Genomic DNA, 18831 nt, shown 5'->3' with positions numbered 1-18831 from the left:
TGCCGGGCGAACAAATCACAGCAGGCAGGCATCTAAGCCACACAGCCCAAACCAATCAGCATTCTCACTCTCTGCCACTCCCACAGAGCAGCCAATCAGCAAGCGTGTGGCCCTCCCGGTGTGCCGGTGAGGCTTCCCTCCCATGTTCACTGAGGTGTCTAATTATTACGTATTGGATTTTTACCCCATTTATCGTGGATTATTGGTGACAAGATGAGCTGTTGTTATTGGGGTTGAAGGGCGGGTGACAAGATGAGTTCATCACATAGTTACAGTGAGGAGGTGGTGCCTATAACCTCTCGTAAGTGTCAGAAGTGTGTGGAGAAGTGGAAAAAGGTAGAAAGGAAGAGGAAAAGAGAGTGGTGAGGGGAGACAGCGGGAGGGGGCGTGGCACCTAGGAAGCAGAGTTGGATGTCGATCTCCTAGATGACGACCCCACCATTTAACCCCCCACTACCCCTTCTCAATTTACTTAAGCACTACACTACACTTTTTTTTTTTTAGTGTTATTATTTCAATCTATTATGGTAGAGGAAAAATAATAACTGCATTGACTTCAGTTTTAGTTGTCAAAAACGTAAAATTACAGTAATAATTATTCGTTTATTAATATTAAGTGAACTGGAATCTTCAGTTAATAAAGTTTTGTACATTAATACATTCATTGATGTTTTTTCTGCTATGTTTTTAAATCCCTACAATATGTTATTATGCCCACTTATAAATTGGGGGTTTGGTTTACTACCTATTTTGTGGTTACGGTTATTATTGTTTTGTTTTTGGCTTTACATGTAGAGCATAGGCGCTGATGATTATTTTGATGTATTAAATGTTTGTTTATTGCCTTCTGGTTATGACGTTGCCATAAACACAACTTTAAAGCGTCATAACTCAAAAGTACATTTTGGCGCCGATGCCCCTTTGGTTCTAGACGCCTCATATATATATATATATATATATATATATAAAATATATATATATATATATATATATATATATATATATATATATATATATTATATATATATATATATATATATATATATATATATATATATATATATATATGTCACACTCATCTTAAATGCCGGGACCAACTACTTAGCCCCGGGCTCCTATGCTCCTCATGGGGCAATGGTAGGATTGGATGATGGATGGATGGATATACTGTATATATATATACAGTTCCCTCACGTCCAACATGGTAATATTGTCATGCATGGGTCACGTGTTGGACCAAAAACGTGTTGGACTAACAACAGAGCTTATGGGGAAAAATGAATTATGTCAGCAACCCTAGGAAAAGTCACCCTAAATACCTACCATATACCTATACATATATCGGTACTACTGTAATTATAATAAATGGTACTGTGCTATGAATGATAACTAACCTTTTAGGATAGTGTTGGTGGGCTTGCTGGGAATGGAAGGTGGTATCCAAGGCTGTATGTAGTCCTACTGGGTCCCCGGAGGATGGCTGCTGGCGTCACTAGCGGGTAATGGCTGTTGTTCCTCCTCAACCTCCCTCATAAATCCATCGAAATCACACTCGGAATCACTATCTTCGTCCACAGCCATGGAAAGTCCTGCTTCTGCCTGTCCTAGCACTCTGTAATCCTCGGCAAACGGCATGCTTCTCACACTGTTGCCAGAGCCCCGTCTCGTGACTGTGGAAAGTGATTGCTGTCACTGACTCGGTAGAGAATAAGGAGAAGCAACTTTGTTTATAAACTGGTACACACGCCGATGAGAAGGGTTTCAAAACGATTGATATTTATTCTAAAATATTAATATGTATTCGGTGTCATGCTAAATGTTCAATGCTGTAGTACGATACGTTCTCTGTCGAGTCGCCTGAGTTTTGGTCACGCTGTTTTGCCCGTCGTATCCTCGGCAGGAATCCATCCAGATGAATTCCAAATGCCCGTGGTATCGTCGGCAATTTTACCACGTTACCGTTCCGATTTACCATCGTATCCTCGGCAAACCTGGTATGAAGTGCCGTGTGATAGCCTTCGGCTGCCAGGATCTTGTCTTGGTTTTTTATTATGATCCTCACGTTGGCTTCATTCATGTCGTAGGCCTTGGCAGTGTCAACTTTCCTCTCCTCTTTCTTCTTCCTCTCGGTGCTTTCTAGCTTGGTGGCCTGAGGGAGGTGCCGACACTTCTTGGGGTTCTCGGAAGGCTTCCTAGGCATCGTGAGCAGGGTAAAATGCAGTAACAAGGGCAGAAAATGCAGCAAGAAAAAAGCACCTTCCAATGCAATTATGCGACTGAGTGGCGCTGTGGTGGGAGAAATTTAAACAAAACATCACGTGACACCAGAAGCGTTTTTAATTGGGCGGCATCACGATCACGTCACGATAGCGGGCAGGGAAGGCTACTGGATCAGAAGTTTTCATTGGCTATCATCATCATGGGAATGTCCAGTATGACCGTGTTGGAACGGGGGTGATTGTGCTAGAGTTGAACTCTACGGATTTCGCCCACTTCTCGGAGCTCTGTGCGTGTTATGCTAACGCACTCGTGTTGCAGTAATTCTATCTATCTATCTATAGCCCGACGCCCTAATCCCGCAAAGGGTGGCCGCAGACAAAACGCCTCCAAGTCACTCTGTCACCCACCATTTGACTCCCCTCCCCCCAACTCACCCCCCCCTCCCTCATATACCTCTCAACTCCATCCCTCCACCTCATCCTCGGTCTACCCCTCCCTCTCCCTCCCTCCACCTCACCTACATACACCCTCTTAGTCAGTCTTTCATTCTCCATCCTCTCCACATGTCCAAACCACCTCAGTGTATTTCTCCTAATCTTTTCAACCACATCCACATCTACCCCACAACGTTCCTTCACTTCTTCATTCGTCAACCTGTCCCTCCATGTCACTCCACATGCTCCTCTCAAGTAACTCATTTCCACTGCTCTCACTCTTGACTTGTTCCCCTCTTGCAAGGTCCACGCCTCGCTTCCATACGTCAGGGTAGGGATCACAATACCATCATGCAGTGACTTCTTAACTTCCATACTCACCTCCCTATTTCTCATCACTGCTTTCAGTGTGCCAACAACCTTCCTTCCCTGCTGTACCCTTTCACGTACTTCATCCCCCAAAGTTCCATCCTTACTCATCACACTACCCAAGTACTTGAATGCACTCACATTCTCCATATCCTCACCATCCAACCTCACTGCACACTCTGTGACTTCATTCCTCTCAAACACCATAACTTTACTTTTGTTTACATTAACTTTCAGCTTCCTCCTCCTACACACTGTCCCAAATTCATTCACCAAACCTTGCAACTCCCATTCATCTTCACTCAACAATACTGTATCATCAGCAAACAGCAACACCGGAAGCTTCCAAATCTCACCCTCATTCATTAGGGCCACCCCCACATCCACTGCCCTACCTTGTACCTCCTTTACGACCCCATCCATATAAATATTAAACAGCCATGGAGACATTACACACCCCTGTTTCAGTCCCACATTGAGATCAAAGAACTCACTCAGCTCACCATCCACTCGCACCGTAGCCCTAGCTCCCTCGTACATACTCTTCACAGCACTCAACAATTTCCCCTCCACTCCATATATTCTTAATACCTTCCACATACCTTTCCTATCTATTCTGTCATAAGCTTTCTCCAAGTCCATGAAGGCAGCGTACACTTTCCTTCCCTTCTCTAGATACTTCTCCACTAAACATCTTAGAACAAATATCTGATCTACACACCCTTTTCCCTTCCTAAATCCCCCTTGTTCTTCTCCAACTAGCTCCTCTGTCATATGCCTAACCCTATCAATGAGTATTCTACCATATATTTTACCAGTCACACTAAGAAGGCAAATACCCCTATGGTTACCACATACTTCTCTCTCCCCTTTTCCTTTGTATAGAGGAACAATTATACCTGATTTCCAGTCCTCTGGAACCCTTCCTTCTTCCCAAGCCAATCTACACAACTTCCATATCCACTCCACAACAATCTCACCCCCATACCTAAGCATTTCACCACACACTCCATCAATTCCTGGGGCCTTTCCCAGCTTAATCTTCTTCGTCGCTTCCAGTACTTCCGACCTACTGATCTCTTCCTTCCTCCTCTCATCTCTTCTTCTCCCAGCCATTCCCCAACCACTTATACTCACACTGCTCTCACTCTCTACATTCAACAAATCCTCAAAGTGCTCCTTCCATCTCCTCAATTTCTCTCTCTTCTCCACCAACACTCTATTATTCCTATCTTTCACTCCCCTACTATTTCCCCTTTCACACTGCCTTACTTTCTTTACCTCCTTCCAAAACAATTTCTTACTCTCCCTCCATTTCACACTCAGATTCCTCCCAAACTCTTCATCCACTTTCTTCTTACTCTCCTTCACCAGTCTCTTAACCTCCCTTCTCCTGCTCACATATACCTCTCTCTTCTCTCTCTCATCTTCTCCCCTACCTCTACTCGCCAACCATTCACCATATGCCTTCTTCTTTTGTTCCACAGCTCGTTTCACCTCATCATTCCACCATGCTGTCCCTTGCACACCCTTGCATCTCCTCCTCACTCCACAAACCGCCTCACACGCTGCGCTTATCTCTTCCGTGAATATCTTACATACGTCTTCCACCCCTTCCATCTGCTCTAGCTCATACCTTCCCAATCTTTCTTCCACTATGCTCTTATACTCTGTCCTCTTCTCACTATCTTGCAATTTCTCCACTCTTCTCACAGGAGCTGCTTCCTCCTGTCTTCCCCTTTGCCTCCTCAACCACTTTCTTTGCAGCTCTACCTTGGCCATCACTAAGTGATGGTCCGAGACTCCATTCCCCCACCCTCTCCACACCCTTGCATCCAACACTTGTCTTCTCATTCGCTCATCCACACACACGTAGTCTATCATTGCCTTTCGTTCAACAAGTTCACCATCCATCCTCCTCATTACTCTCCATGTATACCGGTGGATCATCTTATGACAAAAGTAGGTGTTGGCTATTGCCAACCCCTTACCAGCACAGATGTCCACCAAAGCACTACCATTCCCATCTGCTTCCGCTGGCACACCCCACTGACCAACCAGTAATTAAATCGTATTAAATAATACTAATTATTTGCTCTCCGTGCTGGACTAACGCGTGTTGGACGCGAGGGTCCTGTGTATATATATATATATATATATATACACTGTATATACACTATGTGTGTGTATGTATGTATACTATATATATGGATGTATATTATATATATGAGAGTGGATCAATAAGTTCTTGGCCTAGGGTAGAAGAAAAACATGTAGAGCTGTGGTTTATTTTTTATTTCTCAACATAGTCTCCCTTAACCTCAGTGCACTAAGACAACCTGTGCTCTAACACATTAATGCCCTTGAAAAAAAATTCTTTCTCTTGACAGTTCAGATATGCTTCAACGGCAGACACGACATCATTATCATTCTCAAATCTCTTTCCTCGTAAGTGATCTTTCAAATTGCGGAATAGGAAAAAATCACCTGGGGCCAGGTCAGGTGAATATAGTGGGTGATGCACAATTTTGAAGCCAGCTTCATTTATGGCAGCCATCACAACAGCTGACTTGTGGGCAGGTGCATTGTCCTGGTGCAACAGGACTTTGTGCCTGAACCTCCCCTGCCTCTTCTCTTTGATTGCTTCTCTCACGTTTTTGATCAAGGTGGTGTGGTAGTCACCTGTGATGGTCTGTCCACGATGCAAGTAGTCAATCATGAGAATACCCTCAGCATCCCAGAAGAACGATGCCATAATCTTGCCTGCACTGGGTTGTTGGCGGAATTTGCGAGCGACAGGGGAACCATGGTGTTTCCACTCCATAGATTGCCTTTTTGTCTCGGGATCGAAGTGGTGAATCCAGATCTCGTCCATTGTCACAAACTGCCTGTAGAAGTCATCTGGAGTACGCTGAATCTTGGACAGGAGCTCTTGAGAAGTGACCACCTGCTGTCTCTTCTGATCGGCTGTCAACATTCAGGGAACCCATCGGGCCGACAATTTTCTCATGTCCAAAACATTAACCAAAATTGATTGTACTGTGCCATATGACACCCCTGTATCCTCTGCTATTTTGTTTATAGTCAGTCTCCTGTCAGCCATAATCATATCATGCACCCTGTTAACATTTTCATCATTAGTCACTGTGCTGGGGCAACCTGGATGTGGGGCATCATCACACAACTCCCTGCCCAGCTTAAACTCATGACACCATTTCTTCACTGTGGAGTACGAAGGAGAAGAGTCACCTAGTCACCAAATCATCATAGACTTCTTTTGTGTTTAATTGTTTTTTCATGAGATACTTTATCACTGCACGGTATTCAGAAGGTTCCATTTTCAGAAATGACCATACCACATGTCACTCAGTGGCTTGCAAATGGAAAAATATTTGGGTTAGGAACTTAAAATTTTGGCCTAGAACATGTAAAGGTTGACCCTACAACATATCTAAATACGATGGGTGTACCATAGTTGCAACTAGGGTAGGCCGAGGACTTATTGATCCACCCTCGTATGTATGTATGGATATATATATATCTATATATATATATATATATATATATATATATATATATATATATATATATAGTGGTAGGTGGGGGCACTTGCCATCCACTCACTCAGTGTAGTGCTGCAAGGAAGAGAGGCTGTAATATAGTTGAACAGAATAAAAAATTGGTGGACTGAGTCTACCATCTCTGTATTAGGACGGTTATTATTCTTTCCTTCCTTAAATATCGATAAGCTTTATTTTACATCCATTTCATGTATTTGTCCATCAAAACAAAAATTGTGTTACGAGAAACATGTAACAATTCTTCGCTAATAAATAGTAGCACAACATGGCTGAAGATTGTACGTTACGATCATAAACAATAACAAACTCACGTGTGTCTACTGCCCCGCTGTAACTGCTGTATAAAGATCGTGGAAGACCATTGCATAGAGAAATGGACAGTGCCTAGACTGAGCATTGGTACACGTCGTCTGCTGAGTGTTAGCTGCCAGCTTGGAGAGTCGAAGTGCGGGGAAACTAGTGAAGTGTGAAACAACTCAGAAACTTTTTTCTGGCGTGAAAAACGAGGTGTCAAAATAAAATGCGTCGAAATACGTGGAAATACTGTGTGTGTATGTGTGTATATATATGTATATAGCTACATAAATCTGATGTATGCAGATGCTTGCCGGTCTTGGCACATGGATGCAAAGTTTTATGGACATCTGTGAACATCAGGTTTTGTAACTGTGCATTAGTGCAAAGTGATGGTCATTGATAGAGTTGACCTATGGTATGTTAATACAGTATGTTAATATCGATATAAGGGCCTGAGGGGGCTAGATTTGCGATGGAAGAGTTTAGAGGAAGGATGCCACTGGGGTATATTGGTGTTGTGATGTGGGGTAGACTGGGATGGTTTGTGCATGTGGAGAGGGTGGAAGATGATTATCAGAAGCAGAAAGTGAGAAGCGTTAGCATAGATGGTAGGGTTGTGAGAGGCAGCCTGTAAATGACATGGGATAAGATAGTAGAATGAGACCTCAGGGTTAGGGGACTGAATAGGAAGGCTGCCAGAAATTGAGCAGTATGGAGAGCTGCTATTAGGTGATGAAGGCTGACACATGCAAGTATGTTGGAGGGTTTATGAATGATACATTGTGATAAGAGCCAATTTACTTAGAAATATTTGGAGTGAAATCACCAAGATCAAATGTTCAAAGCATGACAGCTGTTGGTGTGTGTACTAGTTCTTTGAGAGGGATTTTTTTTTTTTTTTTTTTTTTTTTTTTTTTTTTTTTAAGTACTTTTCTTCTCTTAGGACACTCACTGCAAGGTGGAGCACTTGCTGGCTTCATAGAAGTCATAAACCCATTCCTTAAAGTTGAATATGCTATAAGAAAGGTTAAAAAAGAAAAAGAAAGTAATAGATGCCTACCACAAGAACCATGTCATACAGGTAAACACAGTTTGCCCTGGAAAAATATTGGGTTTGACCCACTTTTAACTTTCGGACCATGCTTTTTGCCTACATACTTTGTAATTACAGTAGGTTAAACCGAGTATGCATAACAAACATTTGTTCTAAAATAATGCCTTGTATATAAAATATGTCTTCAGATTGGAGATGTTCAGCCTAATTTAGAGCATCTCCAGCATAGGTATAACAGTAACCATCCTGACTTAGTGATTGTCACATTCACCACAGAGTGATGGAGAGCGTGCGGTGAGCAAAACGGCACTAGACCCAGCCTCCCCCACCTGCCTAACCCCGGGAGACACCAGTGGGGATGACACCTCCTCTCATGGCACTCTTGATTCATTCATTCCTCCTCCTTCAAACTTTGAGGGCCAAAACAACCCCTTCCTCAACCTTGACTCGCTCAGCTATGGGGTTCCTGTCATTCGCCCTCTCAAGCGGAAACTGAATGAGAAGGATATCATTATTGGTAAGAACGGGGAGGTGAAGAGGCGCAGGTTCCGCAAGAAGAATGAGAAGTCAAAAATAATGCTTTTGCTGCAGAATGGATCCATAGGAGTAAACGGGAATGGACTGCGTCTAAATGGGTCAACAAACATAAAGAACTGTGTGGATTATGCTCTCAGTGGGCGGCTAAGCAATGGCTCCAAAGATCCCTGTGCGGATACCTCTGAGGACTCAAAAATGGGGGAGTCTGGATTCTCCTTCAGTGACCTTAAGTCCACTGTCAATAATTACTTTGGGGCTGCAAATCGCATCGCAAATGGGGAAAAATTCCACGTGATAGCAAGGCGGGTGAGCTTCGACGACAAAGTACAGTACCTCATAGAGTGGGACAGCTAAACTTCCGGAGGAGCTGAGAGGCTAGTCTGTCCTTACCCAGCCAATTTCCATCATACGGTTCAGTCGTGAGTGTTCCTGGGATAGGCTGGGATGCTGGTTTGGTTTGCCCATTTATTCTCACAGCTCCTGGGATGGGTGCACCTTAGTCCCGCCATGCCTCTTAGTCTCAGCAACTTTGGGATCAGTTGGTGCACAGACTCCTGTAAGTGCACAAGTGGGATGTAGCATTCACACTGATAATCCATACACATACACACAAATACATTACACACATGCACACATATAATAAAAGCACCAAACCCCATAGCTGCATTAAGACTGTGTTCATCAAGCACTGCCAGAGTGAATGTGACCTGCGTATGAGTTTTGTGTTGAACCATGATTTAGCGGCATCAAGTTAAGTTTGTGATATGGTTGCTTGGGGGAAGAGGTAAAAACTTGGGTGCAAAGAGGCTGTAATACACTTGAATATGGTGATGCAGAAAGAAGTAAGATACAAGGGAAGTGTGAAATAAAGTGGCTTCTAGTAATAGAAGGAAATTTAAGTTAAAAAAAAAAAAGGCAGATAAAAGGAAATGTACCGTAAAACCCTAGTGGGATGGTGGTACTGGTAAATGAAAATGTAAGTGAATGTAGAAAAGATGGAAATAAAAGGAGAGTTCACAAAGGGAGGATTATAACATGAGACACTGAATGATACCAGAATGATGGCATCTTAATGACTCAGTTTTAGAGGTGCACTTTTATGCAAGATGTGCAGTGAAAATAGATAGTGATAGATTTTGCACTGGAAGTGAACTACCCACCCAAAGCAACCAAACAAATGGTTCGTTGTTTTAGTCATGTACATAAAGTCGTGTTTGTTTTTACGGTTATATTAACTGGCGCAACGTCAGATTTGTGTTCTTGTGTGACTGGGGGGTCATGCTCTTGTTGGCTTGGGAGACTCGCTAGCATCTCATCTGTAATAGTTTATATGTTTCTGGTACATTATATTCTTGCAACTAATTTATGTAATCTGTGTCAGCATTAAAAGGAAATAAAATACTGTACACAGTACATTATTAAAAATAAATAAATATAAAAAAATACTGTACACAGAACAGAATATTCAGGTGAAATAGGAAAAATAAGTGTCTAAGGAAGAGGTGCCAGTAAGCTCTCTGAGCTGACAAGCCTATGAACCTGGGTGTGTGACTTAGCTGGCACCCACAGAACATTTGCCAGTGGATTGCCATGGTGACTGAAGGATAGATGAAGTATCCTTATTTGTCTTTTATTATTTTATTCTCTTGTCATGTATTGTACGATATGTTGTTTTTTTAATTCATACTTTGTTTGTCATGTACATATGTTTCTTATTCTGTAGATTTTTGTGCAGTGAGTTTCATTTGTAGTTGTGTGAGAGAAGCTGGTGCGTGTAGCCATGCAGATGCGTTCTATAACTTTCGTTGCCAAAGATTGCCGACAGTTCATTAAGACAGGCAGTGGGGAAAACGTGCCGGGCAGCTCTCATCTTATTTGGTATCTTTGTTCTCTTGCTGACCAGTTTCTTAAGTCATGAGCATGGTGGGTTGCGGTGCGTTGTCACTTGGTTTTAAGATATCACAGCAGGTTATTTTATACTAAAGTAACAGCTGTACTTTTTAGCATGGACAGACCCATATATCACATTGTTTATTTATTTATTATTATTATTAATTTTTTTTTTTTTTTTGTCATAACAAGAAGTGTAGCTACCAATTTCATAGTTATTTTATCTTTATTTATTAGCTTTGTACCATCCACTCACTTGATGTAGTGCTGCTATCGGGTGTCTGCCCTGTCCTTTCCTCCATCCTTCTTTCCTTCTGTCCTCATCTGTCTTTCTTTCCTTCAGTCTTTCCTCGTCCTTCTGCCTACGGGTGACTTTACATTCCCTCTTCTGTCTTTCTTTCCTTCAGTCTTTCCTTTTCCTTCTGCCTATGGGTGACTTTACACTGAGTGACAAGCCAAATGGTTTCCTGTACACCAGGAATCCATTTACCATGCTGGGTGGTAACCATATAACCAAATTTTGGTGCCGGGTGGTGCAGTGGGTAATTATTGCACTCCAATCAGATTGAGCCGGTGAAGGTTTATATCCAAGGGGTGGTTGGGGTGTATTGCTCATGTAATGCCACTTAGGGATGAGTGAGGCTGGTCACTCTCATCTTAAATGTCAGGACCAACTTGCCTAGCCCTGGGCTCCTACGCTCCTCACGGGGCAATGTAGGAGTGGATGATGGATGGATGGATATTAGCTTTGTGCAAGAAATTATAAATTTACTTAAAATCATTGTAGCTAATAAATGGAAGTTGTTTGCCAGAGCTGATGTTTATAGAATAGTTATTAAGGTTGTTAAATGAGTTTGGTAAATCAGATGACATTTTCAGTTAGCTTGTCCAAAATTAATTCATAATTGGGAAACTTGGGAAAGCTTAATATTTGTATCAGGATGAGAAGCAAGTGGATTTTCCCATTTCACTGTTCCTTCAGTTGATTTGGATGTCTAGTTTAAATCATTTGGATTTACCATGTGTCAGTTTGGCACTATGTTATTCCTCTTCATACTGTCATTTTTAATGTTGATTTGAAATTGGGTTAGGATGATCATGATGTCTTATTTATTTAAATATACCAGTAGCAATATATCACCTTTCAGATTCACTCAGCATCATTTAAACTGACCATCTGTGTGTTCTTCGTAGTTGAATTTACCTTGGATTTTGCGTCATTTACCTTTTTTTTAGCCCCTCATCATATGGGTCATGTTAACCAACCATTTGCCTGTTTTGCATCATTCAATTTACCATGTTTGTTTTTCCATCAACAAAATTGGAAAAAAAACTGAACTGTATGAATGGCTGTTGGATCCTGAGCCGTGTTTCCTCCCTGCCTGACATATCAACTATCACTGCCACAGAACCACCTGCTCAACTCGTAAGATGTGTTCCAGCATTGCATAAAAACATTCCAGGAAGCCATGAAATCCATAAAACAATTCTTTTTACTTTTTTTTTTTTTTTTTTTTTTTTTTTTTTAAATTATATTTTTTCTTTTTCAATGCAATGTTTGGTAGTTACTGCCATTGACCATAGATGCCAGTTCAGTGTGTGCATGGAGTTTGGCCATGAAGTACTGGGTTTCCAATTTAACTCCTTATGTTTGAACTGTAGAGTCACTAAATTCTTGTTACATACTTATTTTATTCAGCTCAAGAACAACCTCATAGTGAAGGGGTTAACGAAGGCTATATTGAACCTTGCCAGTTCAAAGCCTCGTAAACCAAATAAAATCATCTGGGGATAGCAAGAATGAACATCACCAGATTAAATGGGGTTAAGGACAGAGAAGAGATGGAGATATTGAAAAAAGAATCCAGCTTACTGTATGACTTCAAACTTATTATATCATCTGTAGGGAGGAATTGGAGTGGAGAAAATGTCCTTTATTGGATGTCATGTATTTGTTGGTGCTTTGTTTTTAACCTGTTCCTATATTGTCATCATCATCATCCTAACCCGACATCTCTTTGAATATATATATATATATATATATATGAGGCCGCGCGTGCGAGTTTGTACCAAGCGACATTTTTTTAAAAAGCCAGAAATCGTGTTTAAAGTTTGCGAATATTGAAACGATCATAACTCCGTTGTTTTTAAAGCTAGAGACTTCATTCAAAGACCATAATGAAGGGTAAAGTATGCCGAATATGCCCATGTTGTTAGTCATTGAAAATAATAAATGCAAATATCCGAAATTATAGTTTTTTTTAAATGCCAAAAATTGCGATTTTTAGTATACAACTTCAATGAAGTATAACTCTGTCATTAATAATGCTAGAGACTCCATTAAAAAACCATAGTAAAGAGGAAAGGATGCGTTTTAAGAATATATAAACAGATTTTGGATAAACCAATTAGAGCAAGAGAAAACACCTGTTTTCCAAGTGCGACAGAATTTTCACTCAAAGTTCATGATCACAAAACCATTCAGTACATAGTTGTTAATGGACATAAAGACATCAAATATGCACTGGGGGGTGATGATAATGCTCTAGGCCACCACGTGCATTATCACCACCCCCACTGCCCTCAGGTAGTGCCACACATCCACCATTATCACCAGCATCATCACTATCATCACAACAACCCCATCACTTTCATCACGACGAACTATGGCACCAGGAGCCATATCACTATCGCCAGCATCCTCACATAATGGCACACTAGCTGCACCATTATCACCATCATCACTATGACTATCACTGCTCTCTAAAGCAGCCACACTGACACCATGTGCTTTATCCCTAAGACCAGGGTGAGCTTTGTGGGTGCAAAAAACAGCCACTTTAAAAGACTTGGAGCCTTCAGCAGGGCCGCTCTCTTGCACCCCTGAAGGCCCAGCGGTAGGGTCATCAACATACTCACCCTCAGAAGACATTAAGAGCACAATGAACACACACACACACAAAAGGAAAAGTGTAGCTTTTGTACGCGGAGAATGACACGCGAGGCAAAACTGGGCCTTCGCAGTACCACCAACAGCATGCGCTAGAAATGCTGAAAATAGCATTTATCCATATCATTAGCATAAGAGTCTCTGGGTTAATGAGAAATAATATTGACCTTATTTAACATGTCAGAGCATTTGCAAAATTTACTTAATAATCTGGTACATAAATTAAAATTATATTCATAATAATTGTTAGTTGCTAACAGTGTAAGCAAGTGGATTGGCAGTGACTCACTCTGTCAGTGTCGCTTGGCACAAACTCGCCCGCGCTGGCGGTCTGTCACCCACCCTCACCTCACAAATCGATTTCCGTGTTGTATTTTGGAGGACTTTCAACCTTATGTCTAGTTCAAAATTGTAGCAAGCGGCATGCCTGGGAAATAAAAGAAGGGTCAAAATAGTGATATAACATGAAAACGCATGATCAGCTTGGGTGGCGCTTGGTACAAACTCACATGCACGGCCTCATATGTGTATATATATATATATATATCTCATCATCATCATCATCATCATCATCAGCCATTTGAGTATCCACTGCAGGACCGGCCTATCCCGACCGAAGTTGGGACGATACAACCAATGTATCTCTACCAAGTGGCTTAGGCTGTCTGGTAGAGATTGTATGTAGGGTGAGAAGTGCTTGTAAGTGTAATTGTAGTGTTGGAGTTGCTTTGGACGTGTGTGTAGTGTGTGAACCAAGTGAGCTTGGCTTGCGCAAGCTGACTGGGTGCAAGCATACTTGTAGTATGCAACACTGGTTCAACCACAGCACCTCTTGTGTCCGCCAATGCAGTACGTGGCCAGGTGAACATTCCCAAAGTTTATCACCCTGGCGGGGCACGAACCCTGGTTCACCCGTTTACGAAACTCACACTCTACCCACTCTACCACTGTACCACAGAGGCTCTGTATATATATATATATATATATATATATATATATATATATATATATATATATATATATATATATATATATATGTATGTATGTATGTATGTATGTTGTATGTATGTATGTATGTATGCATGCATGTATGTATGTATATACTGTATATGAGGTGGAAAGAATCCAGAAATTGAAATAGGATACCTTAAGAGTTGGAGAACTGTTAACAGAGTGCTTTGTATTATGAGCCACACATCTATCCACTCATAAGCCAGAACTTTGTGTTTGCTTCCCAGATCATAGTAAACTCTTGAAAATGCCCCTACATACCCCAACCCCCCAGCCCCTGCCCCCCAAATCTCACTTGACGAAATGAAATATGATAATTAGTCGTCCAGTGAATAGTTCAAGAAATGCAATGGAGACTGCACATGAATTATATTACTGAACTATTTTTGTAGGAAAAGTAGATGTAAAATACTTTGGTGCAAGGTTTTGGGAGTGACATTGGATGAAACATAGTAGCCAGGAAACAGTTTTGATATATTCATTCCTGTCATGGTTCCCAGGAGAGAGCAAATAATCTTAGGTGATGAATATGAAGTTAAGAAGATTGTGTTATAAAGGTTAGAATGGTTAGTGTAGAGGTGAAGAGGACCATGTATGAGTGTTTTTACCATTAATTGTACGGTAGTGAAACCTTCATAGTGAATGACATATTTATGGGTTGTAGGCCTTAGATATTGCCTTTTTCATTAAATATTCAGGCATAAGCTTGATGGATAATACAAGTAATAGAGAGATGAATATTTTGGGATTGAAGAATGTGCTTTAGGAATGAGCTGTGGAATTCTTGGAAGATTAGGTACTGTATATCTAAGTGAACTGGAAGGAAGGAGGAGGCGAGGTAGGCCAAGAAGATGGATGAGTGTGTGAGGAAGACAGGTATGGATGTTGGTGAGGCTAAAGCCCTGTCCACACGAGCGGGCAATGCCCGCGGGCACAAGCGAGCAGTTTGCCTGTTGACGGGCTCACCGCTTGTGCCCGCGGGCATTGCCCGCTCGTGTGGACAGGGCTTTAGGGACTGACAAGAGATCGAGCTGGCTGGATGAATTTTGTGCGGAGAAGCGCATGACTAGGGATTGGGCACCCCATTTTAACGTGACAGCATTCTTATTGACTCAGTCGGATAAGTATATGTGAAGCTACAGTACATGATGATACCTTTTGGCCTATCAGATGGAGCCAGGATTCCATGGGCTTGAATGATGAGTGAATAGAAGTGTGGCCCATTGAACTGGGCAAATTTTGGCTGTCTGAACACTGCTACTCCATACCTTGCCCTAGGGTGGGAAAGGAGATCCGGATGATGATGATAGGTAGCTTGGATATACTGTATTTCTAGAGCATGTGGAGTGATTGCTAAAGGATGTGCATGAGAGTGAAATTAAGGGTTTTGCTCGAAGAGGAAAGGTAAGTGTGGTTGGAGGAAAAGAATTTAACAGAACACTGATATTGGAGAGTTATAACAGGGAACAAGATAGCTTGGAAGAAGTTCTGTTGTGTTTCCATGCACTAGAAAAGAATGTGGATATTTGACATGGTGTTATGAAATAATTTACCCCTAAAAGATGGGCATTGAAATGTTTTAACATATGCTCAGGACAGGCATAAACGGCAGGTGTGATATAGTGAGGGGCTTGCGAGGGGGGTGATGGGTGTGGGGAGTGGGGGGAGGGGGATGGTGGGGGGTTTGGGAGGGGGGTGGGGATAGGGGACGGGCATGACCACATATAGACACCTACCTGTTTGGCCCTAGTACCCTCTGACAGCATATGCAGTCACTTGTCTTTTAGGGGTTAACAGTTTTCTTTGCCAGAGATTATCCACTGCTGAATAAAATGGCTTACAAAAATGGTAATGTACCAGTTTTCTCTTGATTTGGAGTAATACTGGTATATGGCTTTAGTGTTGTGGGTTCCTTAGTTGAAAGAGTTATAGGCAGTGGTAGTCAGTAAAAAAACACCAAAACTGAGTTATGATAAGGGTAGTGAGTTGTTGGATGTGTGTTATCAGTCTGAACTTTTTACAGATAGGTACCGGTAACAGTTTTTGAAAGTAGGATTAACTCACAACCAATTATATATACATTTTAGTCTCTAGTCCAAGGATCTCTCCCAAAGTGACAGCCATGTACAGTACAGTATTGTACTTTGTTTAGATTTGCATCCCCAAGAGGTGGCTTTTTTATGCATAGCATCAGATCCCACACTTTGAAGGGAATAATGTGGGACTGGGTGATACTGGTTGTATAACATCAAGTTAAAATGTGATAATGTAGGTATGGATTGACTAGGAGAGAGTATTTAAGTGTGGAGAGGGAGACTGAGGGCGATGTATATGAGTAAGCAGTGTGAGTTGAGGGAGAACTGCCAGGTGGTGGACAACAGGATGACATGGAGGTGTTTAATTCATGACCATCCCCTCTGGGATTAAAGCATCTGGCTGTAGACAGCAGTAGGTTTAAAAGACCCCAGTACTGATGAAGATTCCTGCGGCTGGTTGGGAAGTAACTGACATGTTGCTTTTTTCTTGTTTTTAGTTGTTTCATCCTATCATATATTTTGGGTAGCAATGAAAGTCCCCTATGGTATGCAGCTTTCACTTTCATCATCATTTCATACACCCAAGTCATTGTGTACAATTGGGCAAGATATACTTAATCTTCAGTCTTTATTATTTTCTACCCTTTATGCCATAACTGTCTTTAATTTGGGGTGACTGAGACAGAATAACTCCCACATGACCTTATCCTATTGCATCCTTTTGTTGTATCTGTAGGGTAAATGAATAGCCGTTAAGTGAGAACATTGCACTCAGAGACCATGAACATCCAACTGAAAGTACTTGACATCACAAGATGGTTGCAGTCCCTCCTTCCATCCCACATCAGTCTTCAGCTTACAGTAACTGCTTCAGCCCTGGGATGTACTTTTCTGTTTTATTCTTGCTACCTTTAAATGGTTGTATTCTACTTATGAGATCTCTTTTTTATTGATGGGATTAATGAAGGCTGTATCTACACTCTCCCCATTTGAAAAAATTTCTCCTGAGCTAAATATAATTCCATGAAGGAAGCAAGACAGACTTAAAAACATGTCTCCAGAATGGAGTGGTTATCCCTGCCTTACTGTTTCATAATGGACCCACACAGTGCTTTTAAACTAACATGGCCAGACTGAATGCATACCCTCTAGGTGACCTTATAACTGATTTGTATACCTTATAATGACAGTACAAAATGTTATCATCATTCATGAATCTTCCGCTGTGTGTACAGATTGCAAAACTTGAAAAGGGGTGGGTTGGGGTTACAGTAGCTACTTTAGTTACCCTCTGAAGTTTTGGGCCAGTGGTTCAAAACATGTATTGAACTTTTAAACTTTCTGTGATTTTTTTTTTTTTTTTTTTCCCACTTCATAGTTTTCAGATGTGATACATGTGTTCAGAAGTTTTCTTTAGGTGGAAATATTCTGACCCTTATTAAATGTATAAACCTCTCTGATTTGTTGGAATATACTGTATTTAATGTATGTATTTGGGAGGAATTTTTTGTGAATTTTAAAATTCTCCTATATTTTGGTTCTTTTATCCTTGACATAATTGATGTGAATATTTTAAAGGGTTTTAAAATTTGGTGGCTAGAGATTTAGAGGGGTTGACTAGTTATATCTGTTATACTGGGGGTGTAACATGTGTTAGGTTAGGCCTGTAGACAACACAGCACCATACAGTGATGATATTGTGGCAAGACAGTTTGTATCCCTCCCCTCCCCATTACAATTAGATTCTTTAACATGGTGCTTTAGACTGTCATTTTACACTTCCAGAACTATTGTGGTTTACTCAAAATGTTACTTAATGTTTTTATTTATTTATTTATTTATTTATTTATTTATTTTCTGTAGTTTTATTATTTTGATCTTGATGTATGATTGTTCACAATTTTTAAACTGTTGGTGTTTTGTGTACAATGTTTTGAGTAGCCAACCACAGGTGTCTTACGCACAGTATCTCCAGAATTGTGGTGAATCCTCAAGTGACACACAGACAAGTGAGATATATTGAAGCTATTGAACCATTAACCTCATTAATATTTTTTAAATTTGAGATTATTTATAGTGAAGAAGATGGAAACAACAATGTGTCTGTCTCTTACCAGATGCTGTGTATTAGTATTTTGTCCAGGGTATATGATTGAAGAGACTGCATGCCACTCAGTCCTGATTCATTTGCAGTCCTTAACCCTCACTGGGCTGATTATCTGTGAGGTACAGTAATTTCCCTTCCCTGGGTCATTGTTTTATGACCTATGTAAATTGTACCTCGTATGAGGCTTGCAGCATGGCCAGTGCAGACTTCATTGTGTCTTATATGAGGTTGCACCTCGGCAAGGGATTAATATCAAGCTATGAAATGGTACTGACCATATGCCACCAATGTTTCCTCTTTATAGTTTGATGTATTTAACTCTCGAACTCTTTGTATGCAACCTGC

The 18831-nt window shown here is 41.1% G+C and overlaps 1 protein-coding gene across 1 annotated transcript in view; it reads left to right on the top strand.

Moving 5' to 3' along the window:
• Pcl (polycomb protein Pcl) overlaps positions 1–9247 on the top strand; it is a 102248-nt gene extending 93001 nt beyond the window's left edge. Inside the window, 2 exon segments of the mRNA XM_080274437.1 lie at positions 8232–8866; positions 9154–9247. Coding sequence (XP_080130563.1) covers positions 8232–8866; positions 9154–9247 — 729 coding nt within the window.
• The last annotated feature ends 9584 nt before the right edge of the window (positions 9248–18831 follow it).

This window comes from Coenobita brevimanus, chromosome 57 (assembly GCF_032717465.1).
Source record: "Coenobita brevimanus isolate Jiangsu-jjx chromosome 57, ASM3271746v2, whole genome shotgun sequence".
Lineage (NCBI taxonomy): Eukaryota > Metazoa > Arthropoda > Malacostraca > Decapoda > Coenobitidae > Coenobita > Coenobita brevimanus.
The sequence above is the reverse complement of the archived record's forward strand: the minus strand, read 5'-3'. Positions and strand labels throughout refer to the sequence as shown.